General features: G+C 37.6%; 1 protein-coding gene across 7 annotated transcripts; it reads right to left on the bottom strand.

Moving 5' to 3' along the window:
* Positions 1 to 281: 281 nt before the first annotated feature.
* Positions 282 to 10,162, bottom strand: LOC135078081 (uncharacterized). Of its 7 annotated transcripts, none has more exons than XM_063972650.1 (7): positions 10,052 to 10,162; positions 7,441 to 7,558; positions 7,061 to 7,300; positions 4,943 to 5,176; positions 3,023 to 3,187; positions 1,912 to 2,142; positions 282 to 579 (listed from the first exon to the last, which is right to left on the bottom strand). In XM_063972650.1, the coding sequence occupies exons 2-7, from the start codon at positions 7,529 to 7,531 to the stop codon at positions 566 to 568; spliced, it is 975 nt and encodes a 324-aa protein (XP_063828720.1). In that variant the 5' UTR covers positions 7,532 to 7,558; positions 10,052 to 10,162; the 3' UTR covers positions 282 to 565. The 7 variants fall into 7 exon arrangements, with proteins under 7 accessions (XP_063828720.1, XP_063828722.1, XP_063828719.1 ...); XM_063972649.1 differs by lacking the exons at positions 282 to 579; positions 10,052 to 10,162 and adding exons at positions 1,398 to 1,754; positions 9,794 to 10,003; XM_063972648.1 differs by lacking the exon at positions 282 to 579 and adding an exon at positions 1,416 to 1,754.
* Positions 10,163 to 11,445: the final 1,283 nt, after the last annotated feature.

Genomic DNA, 11,445 nt, shown 5'->3' with positions numbered 1-11,445 from the left:
GTACCTACATAATTTTGTCTCAGTGCCTAACTAGGTATTTTAAAGACCAATTAATTACATTGTAATACTTAGTAACTGTTGTAATACAACTGTTGTTGTAGTCTCTAACTATTGTTTATGAAAATGTATAATAAAGATTAATATATTCTCGTAGTACATAATAGTATAGGTACTTACACCTATGATAATAGCGTTTGCACTTTTCATAGCCGCATTATAGACCATTCATTCGTAGCATTCTTAGGCAACGGTAGACGGTAGTTAAATAAAATAGAACACTAGGTTTTCTGATTTTATTGATTTTTTTCTTTTTTGGAATACATAAAAATGTTTTAATATAAACAAAATTTGTAACAAGTATTCATTTCCGCGGCAGTGACTATGTTATTGCAGTCTTTAGAGATCTTCGGTGAAAACCTTTTTAATAATGTCCATTATTAACTGTTTCTTTATTTAATCATCCTTTATTAACATAGTCAAAGTTAACAGACGAATGTTTATAAAATAATAAATTAGGTAGAAAGATGTTCATTACTTAAAATAAAATGGGTTCGAAGTCAGGCCCTTAAAAAGCAGCAGCTGAAAAGAAAAATAAAGCATTAGATGAAGAAGCACAAACTACGGTCTGCAACTACCTGATGGAATGACAGTCAATATTTAATTTATGATTTTAACTAAAGTTCATCATAAAATATTATTCTTAAAATTACAACATCTGAAGGAAATTAAATGAAGTAATCTTTAGTAAATAAATATGCGCAATGAATTATAATGTTATTTATATTATTTGGATATAGTTTGAATTATTCATATTATTTTCCGCTTAATTTACATACTCCATAAAATCATAGAAGTGTAGGTAATGTATTCAATTCCTTTTTTTCGTATACTAGATCTCCGACCGGAAAAACTTAGAAAATAGTGCAATAGATAAATCAATATCGAGGTAAAAATAAATACCATAACTATAATCCTTAATTTTTATCACCTCATTAGATTACTTTTGTAAAGCCATTTTTATTAAATAACTTTCTTCTTATAAGTTAAATAATAAAATGGATAATAGTAACGTGTCGTAAATCAATAAAAAGTTGGTAATAGAATAAGTTAAAAATTATTTTCATTAGTTGTGAATTCATAATGGTTTGTGCTTATGTAGAGGTTGCATCATGGGTCAGTGTATGAGTAAATTTTACTTATGTAAAAATTAATAATATTTTCATTCATGAATTTATGTCAATATTGGTAATGAGTCGTCTCCATTCCGTGAATTCCGTGCTTAATTAAGTAATGTGGTGTTTATGAGTATTATTTTAATGCAAAGATGACGATATGAACCTCCTAAATTTTTCTATAAAGTGTAGAAATGCTATTTCTATTAATGGCTATTTCTAAGATTTTGAAAAAGGTTTCAAACATTCTTTAACACTAAAAGTAGATGCATTGAGATAATAAAATATGATACTTGAAATGAGGATGTGGTGCCATGAATTAGGCTGTTGTCACATGGATCGACATTAACAAATTAAACTACAAACATATTTTCAGCCAAACGACGGCAATTCCATTCATCCTGTGACAACAACCGTATTTAACTCTACAAAATGCATAGGATATGTGCTGATATCAAAAGGGACTCTATCTACGTGAGGAACGTAGAGTCGGTACCTGGATATTTGCATTTTATAGACTACGCATGAACGGTAAAGTCTTGCTTAGGTCATCCACGGTGAGCGCGTCAGCCACCATTAAATCTGCCGTAATTAGAACATCATTATCATATCACATATTATCCACAAGTAACTGTTAGAGCTTTCTGTTAATTGAAATCGTGATCGGATTGCAAGCTCATTGTACAGCTCGTGAATAAAGCCGTAGTGATAGTTGGCATAATATACAGCGCCGACTAACCTAGAGGTCTGATCGGGTGCTTGTCCCAAAGGAAGGTGCGTTTGACTGGCGACAGGTAGGAGTCGCGGATGTAAGAGGGGCTGCGGTCCCATCGCGCGAGGGGCTTGAGCTCCGGCCAGTCGTACCAGAAGGGGTCCCGAGTGATGGCCGAGATCGGCAGGGACGGGCTCGGGTTGAAAATGTCGGCCCAAGGCCTGCGCCTGAGCCCGCCGGCGGTGTACAGCGGAGCACCTGCCACAACTGCTAGTTAGAACGCGGTCAACAGACACAAATGCCTCTCTGGTCTTCGTCATCGCCCGAACAAAGGGAAGCGAAAAGCGATCGGCATGGCGTTGTACAACAAGTATGAAAGCGCAACGAACAATACCAGTTAGGCTCTAGTTTTGATTTTATTTACGAGCACACTCAAAATTAGGTACTCTCTATAATCTTCAAAACAAATTATTCAGCACCTCTAAACAAAGTTACATTCGTGATAGATTCAACTTCGTGATCGCTTCGTTTCGACTTCTTTTTGTCCTGTAATTGCTTCTCTCCGCGAACCGACCTCGCAATTGATTCTTTCACAAACCGCTACTTTGTCTTGAAGGAAAGGCTAAAAACTTCATTTTTCAGTAATAAAATCAAAACTATTCAGCGAAAGCACACATGTTTTAATCAAATTGATATTTTAATCATAAATGTACAAATTTATATGGAAAGACTTTTCATTTTATTCAAATAAGTATTTATATGTATTTATAGTGTTAAAATTCACCAAGCAAGCAATGCACATGCGGTTTTATGCAGTCTATGATAAAGAACACGTACACTCGTTGAGTACAGAACAGAACAATATTTTTGTTAAACTAACTAGAAGTGAGGTGTAGTGAATGAAGATGTCAGGTTCTTATTCACGCCAGGAAAAGCTATTCCCAAATAGACTTTACAGAAATTACAGAACTAGCTACAAATAATATTATTGTCAAGTGAACTCTGCACACTGTGAGAAGACAGAACTAAACAGGTACTTTGTTTATGGGTTGGTAACAAGATATAGTGGCAATTTATATAGCACCAGGAGAACAGAGGGTCGAGACGAAGATAGAGGGAAGGGGTCTGTTGCCCTTACCGTCGGCATCAAACGCCACCTCGCAGTCGCGAGGTTGGCTTATTCTCGGCTTCACTGGAGTCGGGGACTTCCCTCGGAGTGAGCGGTCAAAATCTGACCATCTTTCGGCTTCCGCGAAAAATGGGTCGGTTTTGAACACGTCCGATATCTTCGATGGCCACGCTCCTTCATTACAAGTCTCATATTCAGTACCAAGCTCAAAATTAAACAACAGGGGACCCTCAATCGTAACCTTTTCAATATTGACACGACTCTACTTGTGTATGGAATGGAGTGTAGTGTTCTTGGGCGTTGATGGTAACGTCGAGTGCGTTTGCAGTTAATGCTGCTTGCATAGTATGTACAATGCATGTCATGCATTTTGCATTACATATCGTAATAATAAAATCAACACCTCATCATCATCGTAATCATAATTTCAATGTAACATTATAGCGGACTCATAATTTATTTATAAATAAATGAATTAGAGAGGTTCTACTCTACTAAATCAAAACACCGATTGGACTTTTATGTTTGTTTTAATATAAAAAATACGTAAGTTGTGTTAGTTCAGTGTAAAAGTTTGTACTATCAAGTATTATTATGGAGTATGTAATAGTGTATAAAATACCAATATAAAACATTATACAATCTTATGGCGATTCTACTCTATTTTCAGTTATGTTTCTGGGTTGTTTACAATGATAATAAATTAATGACTAGTTTTAATTATGCCAAATATATTAACTTAAAGTACGTTATGTACACACATCTATACTTATAATAAATCTGTAGAGAGGTCAATTCTGTACATGAAATATATTTTCAAAATAACTATCAGGGGGTGATTAGTGATCGATACTGATGCCAAAAATGCAATCAGTAAAATTTTTGTCTGTCTGTCTGTCTGTCTGTCTGTCTGTCTGTCTGTCTGTCTGTCTGTCTGTATGTTCCTTATAGAAACAAAAACTACTCAACGGATTTTAACGAAACTTGGTACAATTATTCTTCATACTCCTGGGCAGGTTATAGGATACTTAAGAATTCCCACGGGAACGGGAATTAGCGGGAAAATCCTTTTGTATGAAAAAACTAAACCGCTTAAGTTGGACGCTTGAAATTTGGCATGCAGGTACCTTAGTAAACTTAAAGCTTAGTTACAACAGGATATTGCAAAATTCCCACGGGAACGGGAGTTACCGGGAAAAAACATATGTATGAAAAAATCTAAACCGCGTAATATAGACGCTTGAAATTTGGCATGCAGGTACCTTAGTAAACATAAAGCTTAGTTACAACAGGATATTGCAAAATTCCCACCGGAACGGGAGTTAGCGGGAAAAAAAATTGTATGAAAAAATCTAAACCGCGTAAGATAGATGAAGGGGGTAAAACGGGATCCACGCGTACGAAGTCGCGGGCGGCCGCTAGTAACAAATAATTTTGAATTTTGACAATAAATATATTACAAGGTCTTTACAGTATTTAATAATTACATGATCTTATAATATACAAAATAGATTCCTATGTAGTTATGTGTATTTAAATGTAATTACTTGACTTAAAAGATGGTAGACTATTCAAAAATTTGGATTTTCATACCACACAAATCAGGTTCATTTTAGTATGAACCTGACAGGTAAATGATATCCTGAATTTCAGGTTCCATGTTATATGCAACTTCTGGAATGTTCTGATACGAATTTTTACAATTAAACAAGTCAAATTATACAGAATCAGAATTTCTCCATAGCCAACTCATAACATGGACCACTTAAATGCTGAGATTCACCGTTTCGTGAGTTACAAAACAAGCGGTCTAGCTGAGACACCGCAGGAGACCTCGCGGCTTGCCCGTAGCAGACGAACTGGCCAACCGCAGCACTGCTTAAAGGTAACTTACACTAGTATCGTGCATGTGGACGTGTTAGTATTTACCTGTTCCCCAGTGCGGCTTGTTGTCGGGCTCATATTCGATGCCTTTTAGGCTCTTGGGTTCGGTGATGGGTGCGCTCAGGTCGGTGATGGGGTAGGCCCTGTCCTTCAGGTAGAGGCCGTAGCGAGAGGGGTACAGGCGGTCGATGGCGGCCAGCCTGTCCAGGTGGTCCTGCCACGCCTTGTGCGCGTCGAAGGGGTCCACGCCACGTCGCACGCGCCTGGGCACGTGGTATACTGCACGAAAACAATCCAAAGTCACAAAGCGTCACAGACACGAGAACGCACGATTCGTCCACTGAATCATTGCAAGGACAATCACAAAAAGATCGACAGTTTCATATTCTTTCTCCTTTCTGTAGGAATTTTACTGAAATTGGTCAATAGAAATATTTGGTGGGCCTTTTCAAAAGGAATTAGTACAAACACGGAAATAATTCTGATATTGTGATGTTAGTAGTGGATTAGGAGAGCAGAGCAAAAGCTTTATTCAAAATGAAATGAAATTAGAGACAGTATAAATACAGCGCATTATAGAACTCACCTCGTCATTAATATCCCGGAAAGGCTTGACAAAATATTATAAACGTAAGTTAAGGCTTCATTATGAATTGAATATTAAAGGGGAATAAAATAAATAACAATAACGTGTCACCTGACAGATGCTAGAAGATTGGTTTATATTACAGTGAAGTCGACGTAACATCCATGGAATATACAGTGTGATGGCCTGATGTATCAGAGGTGACTTCTATCGAATGATCATGCGATTATTGGCGATGATTACAAGTGAAATAAGTCGAACTTGCGCAAGCAACAACATTGAAACTAATAGATTTACTGTAACAAATAAATATTTCTACGTCCTAAGTCAAAGCAATAATTATGGTATAATATGAACTCAACGAACTGAAGTTGTGATCACGAATACGTAAAATAACAGAAGAAATTTAAGAAAATCTTAATAATACACAAATAACATTACATACAATACGACGAAATGTTTTCCGAGATTAAAAACATCGTAGAGTCGATATTTTAATGTGTTTATGAGTGTCACTCCATGTAATGTTAGATCGATTGATCCTTGCTACATCTCCGAGCTTATGACAGGCTACACGAAAACAAAAGCTTTCGAAGTATTTATTTATATTAAAAAATCTTTAATACAAAGTAATATAATACAAGAACAGTCATATAGATTTGATGTTGACTATGGTATATTTTACAAGATGTTCATTTTCCTACTGTGATTGTGAATGAAAGATGTTTTGCCATATTGCAGATACAGAAATTAAGCGATTTGCAGAAAAGTTGCAAAAAATGCAACAATATAATTGCATCGTTTTTAGTAGGTAAGGTATTTTTAAATTCGTTTATTTTTTAGACTGCCCCCCGGCCTTTTCTGCTGAAACAATTGAAAACTAATACAGTCTATTAAGGTTACTAACAAACCTAGCAGTACTTTGACACCTGCGACAATTTAGTAACATAGCGGTAAAGCATTAATCTATATCATTAAATGTTAACAAGTTTGTGTGTATTATACAATGTAGCGGTGATGTTTTAAATATCTACAATGGTTAGGATATAAGTGTAAGTGTGCCTATCCGTTATACAAGGCAATTTATAAGCTGCAACTGTAAATTATTGTAAGTTAACAAAGAAACAAGTCGTTGTGTGCCAGATGATGTCTGTGAGGTGCTCTTGTCAATCAAAGTAAAGGTGCACTCGCGATCTTTCAACGCTTCGATCTAATTCTGTTTGGACAAGACAGACACTATTGTTCGATCTCCTGTCAGATTAGATTAAAAGTTTGTAGCTGTAGATAAAGTTGCTACGAGTAAATGTTGACGATTAACATCATATTTCATTAATCAGCAAACTAGGTCTAGCAATCAGACACGTTTCATTGCTCAATCTCTAGTTCACATCTTCATCTTCGTCTCTTTACTTGCTAACTAGCTTGAGAGCTCATGCTCTTTCAGTAGGGATAAACTAAATCAATGCTAAACGAATCCTTTGAGATCACTAACTTTTCTAAGGAAACTTAAGGTCGTCTAATTTGTGATTGACAAGAGCAAGCGTGTGCGTTTGTGTGAGTATCGCTGGCTTACAAACCTGGCCGGTACCGGTCGAGGGAGCGCGAGTAGTTGTGAGCGTAGATGGGGCGTGGGGAGTAGCCGTAGACCTCCCGGTGGACGGGCAGGTAGCGGTAGCCGGGGACGGTGATCCTCTCGGCCGCGGCGATGGGGTCGTCGTAGATCGACTTGCTGTAGGGGTAGGAGGAGGACAGGAGTTCGGGGAACACGCTGCGGCGCGTGGGCCTGTATCTCTCCTCGGCCCTGATGTCTTCAGATCCTGCGGAACGTTTAGGGTTAGGTCAGGTAGAGTCTATGCCTATTCGTATCGATTTAGAGTTTCATTTATTTCATGGGACATTTTTTGATTGCAACCAGAAAGTTCAAGTTAAATTAATTTCCGAATTCTGAATATCTTACCTTTTAGAGATCGCACGAAAGATTGCCAGAATCTGGCTTTCTTTGATGGCGTCTCGTTTCTGCCAATCATTTCTAAATGACTTTTAAACATTTTGGCGGTTTATGTCGAGCTCGTGTTCTGTAACAAAATTATAATCGTTGTAGCTCTATCTACTTATCAACATAATCAAAAAGGCATCAAAGACTTTGTAGCATCTAAGGAAAGTGCCGGCAGCGCGTAATGTTTTGGATCTGTCGTTGGTAACCTTGAATACGGGAGTATTTGCGTACAAAAAGTATGTCCAGGTGACATAATTGAGTACAATAGCGTGCGCGTCCCTCGTAAATAGAGCAATGACGTATGCAGCGTTAGCAGCAGCCCACAAATAGCCGCCTCGGTGGCTGCGTCGTGTCGAATGGCCCGTGATCTTGGCGCTGCGCCAGCGCCGCTGTCCGACAGAAACTTGAAAACGCCCGTTTTTACGAATGTCTGCTCACCGCTCAGCTATTTTCGATTTACACGCGACCTTGTTGCGAGTTTCACCGTGGATAAGTCAGCGGCCTGCCGCAATTTCTAATTACGTAAGGTCTCAAGTATGCGAAGACAAACTAATGAGGGTTTACGACTCGGCCTCGCGTTATTTCAGGAGTTTCGACACGAGAACTTAAAAGTTTCCTATCGTTTGCTGAAAGTTTTATAGGGGTTGTGATTCGAGGTACTCCAATTATATAGCAGTTTAGAGTTGGAGCTGGTGTGGTGGTTAGGATGTCGTGATTTAGTTATCGAAACTTTAACTTGTAAAACATACAGCGCTGTTGAAGCAAGATTCACGGATCTATTTTCGCGTTTTCAGGACTTATGATGTAAACTATACTAATGGTAAACTTCCACCCACGCTGATTTTTCTAGAGTGATGTAATATTTCCGTTGTGAGTTAAATGCTGGGTTGTATAATGTTTATTGGTGTCTGATGTGCGTCAGAGGCGTCAGCCGTATTTCGAGGGCTATTCGTCAGGTTCGAGTTGAGCCTGACGAGATATGCGCGCGCAACTCGCATGCACTCTAGATCGCCGGAATGCTCGGTGATTCATGCAGTTATGAAATTAATAATCGTTTAGATTAAACATATTTGTTTCAGGTGGTCAACATTTCAGTTTGGAATTAAAAAAAAGAGATTCGTAATAAATTATACAATAACAATAATAATATGTTGTTATTGTAATATGTTGTTATTGTTGATGTCTTCGAATCGAAATGTTAACATATTTCTATCAATGAGGAAATTCGAAAATCAATAAATATTAAATCCATTTTACAACTGCAAAACTAATAATGGTTTAATAAATGCTGAAATTTTATTTTTATGGACTGAAAACTAACTTTCAGTTTGTTTTGACTATCTTGACTTGATCGAATCTAAATCAAGATATTATACTCGTGTGTATACCAAATCATTTTAATTTATTAACAGTTGGTGTTAAATGTATCATTTAATAAGACTTGCTTCCAACACCTAATGAATTTAAGATTGATGTTCATAAACACTAACGACCACCGGGCCAAACAACATTATCAATAAATCTGCTATGAGCCGACAGTTTCCGATGTGTATGATTTTTATCATCACTTAATTCGGGTCAAGATCGAAGGCCAATGTCAAATATGTTTTGCCATATATCCTTCTGCACTCTATAATAACCTGGTCATCTATTTTGGCGTTAGAAACGGTGTGAAAAAAGGTTGTGCTATTGAGAAACTGTTACAAAAATACGTAGGCGCGTCGATTTGGCGGGATTGCAAATTTGGCGCGGGGCGTGTGGACTAAAATAGCGCGCGGCTGCTCGGATCGAATTCACAGCATTCCCAGTATTGTCGTCCTGGGGCACGAGGATGCACTCTCGGTGTCTCAGGCATAAGCCATGCTTCGTAGGTAGGGTGGAACATGCTAGACCTAGGACACACTGTGACAAGGGAACGGAATATCAGATGATTACACACACGACTCATGCCACTTTTTGTAATGTAGTTAGTTTTACTCAATGTCACAACAAGAGATTTTAAATTAAGACTTACTGATTAATTGTCACAATCTATTTATTTTAAAAAAATAGTGAAAGTTAATTGATGAAGATGCAGTATGTCCTGAAACTGCAATCTTATGTCCATTACCCGAATGAAAAATATTTCAGGCACACAAGCGTTTAAGGCGTCTTTACTTTACATTAACACTTTTAAATTATATGCGTAGAGGTATCAAAAATGTGTTACTTAATAAATATGACTTAAGGAAATCAAACATTTTCTGTTGACATTCCACTGAAAGGCATGTAGATTATCTTCACGGGCACTGTCAATAACATTGTTGTAACTTACGTGCTGAAGCAATGTTACCCGGTCAAGATGCCACCTTATCTCGGCTAAACACCCGCGAAAATGCGAACTAGATATCAGGTGGCGGCCTGAACCAGCCGAGCGAGACAGACGATACTTGCGCAACAACAGAGTGGGACGGTAGACGGCGATAGGCACTCGTGAAATCGCGCGCGGCGGGCGAATCGCCCTTCGATTACACTTTTGGCACAGCCCTTAGATGCTTAGATGTAACACTGGGCAGAATCAGTGGTGTCTTACCGATTAAAATAACGGTCGTATAATAATAGGGTTGTGTTGTTTCGTTGACGAGCCGACGTCGAGTGTCGGACCTGGGCGGGCGCGCACTGCCCAGCGCGGCCGCGAGCGCCTCCGCCCGCCCAAGCCCCCCGCGCCCACCCGCCCAGCGGTATAAACATTATTTCGCTCATATTTTACTACTTCACGTGTTTCAAACACGGATAAGTCGTTTTCCACGCACGTTCTATGACAACATTATTTTAAGGTTAAAAGGATTCAGCAATAACGGAGTGTTTACATTTTTAAAGAGATATGAATGTCACATGAATTGGTTGTAAATGTGGTAACGCTTAAAATTACATGTTGAGTATGTTATCACTATATTATAATGGACAAGAATATTATGAATACTTAGTTAGGTAGACAGTGAATAGGCAATTTTTAAATTATTAAAGGTTACATTTTATCTTAATTACAATTCAAAAATACAAGGTCCTTCCCTATCATATTTTAAATAATAATTATTTGTTGACGAGGCTAAGTTTCAGAGAAAATTTTGATAAAATTACGCATGAAATACAAAATACATTGGTATTGCTTTGGTCTTTGTCCATTTGTCACCGTAATAACCTTTGTTATGACTACGTTAATGCATTAGTATGCATTTTACTCAAAATATTACTCTACCACGCTGTAATTTCGTATGTGAATATAAACTCTCTTGAAACAGAAAGTTCTTGAGGTGTGCAATTAACCACCCACACATGCAAGGCGAATGATTCTCCCGTTTTAACTGGTAGGTGTTGCACCTTAAAATCGGGTTGTAAAGATCAATGTTGCGTGGAAGAGTTGATTAAAGCCAGAAATGCAAGATCTAAAATAGTTCCAGTGGGTAGATACTACCTGGGATTCTCAAGTTCATAGTTAGTTAAATCTAGGTGTAGAGATTTCCAACATCTGTAATACCTTTAAAATAAGAGATCTATTGACACTAGTGTAAGTCTTAAACCATAAGAGTCGATGTAGAACTGCAACAGCATAAACACAAACCTTAGTGGTTTCCTGAATGCTGTTTAAACAAATAACTGTCTGTAATTTTATCTGGTAAATAAATGAAAAAAAAACTTATAGTCGCCTCTAAAACCACTCTTAAAATTTATTCAAACCCTAACATAGATACTACAGGCCCTAGACTCAAATCCGTCATTTTTGTGGGAATAAAATTTTTAAAAAGCTCCTAAATCAAGTAAGCCTTCTGGGCACATCGTTATTCATAATTTATAGCCGGATGTTTGTAATATACCTCGCATTAAATTCAAACTTTTTAGAAAAACAAATTATACGAGCATCAAACTACTTTGATGCTTGTAAGATTCTTATAGCATCCCCCGCAAGGTCGAGAAGATCCGCTTGAC

This window comes from Ostrinia nubilalis, chromosome 14 (genome assembly GCF_963855985.1).
Source record: "Ostrinia nubilalis chromosome 14, ilOstNubi1.1, whole genome shotgun sequence".
Classification (NCBI taxonomy): Eukaryota; Metazoa; Arthropoda; class Insecta; order Lepidoptera; family Crambidae; genus Ostrinia; species Ostrinia nubilalis.
This window is presented reverse-complemented; position numbering and strand designations above follow the sequence as displayed.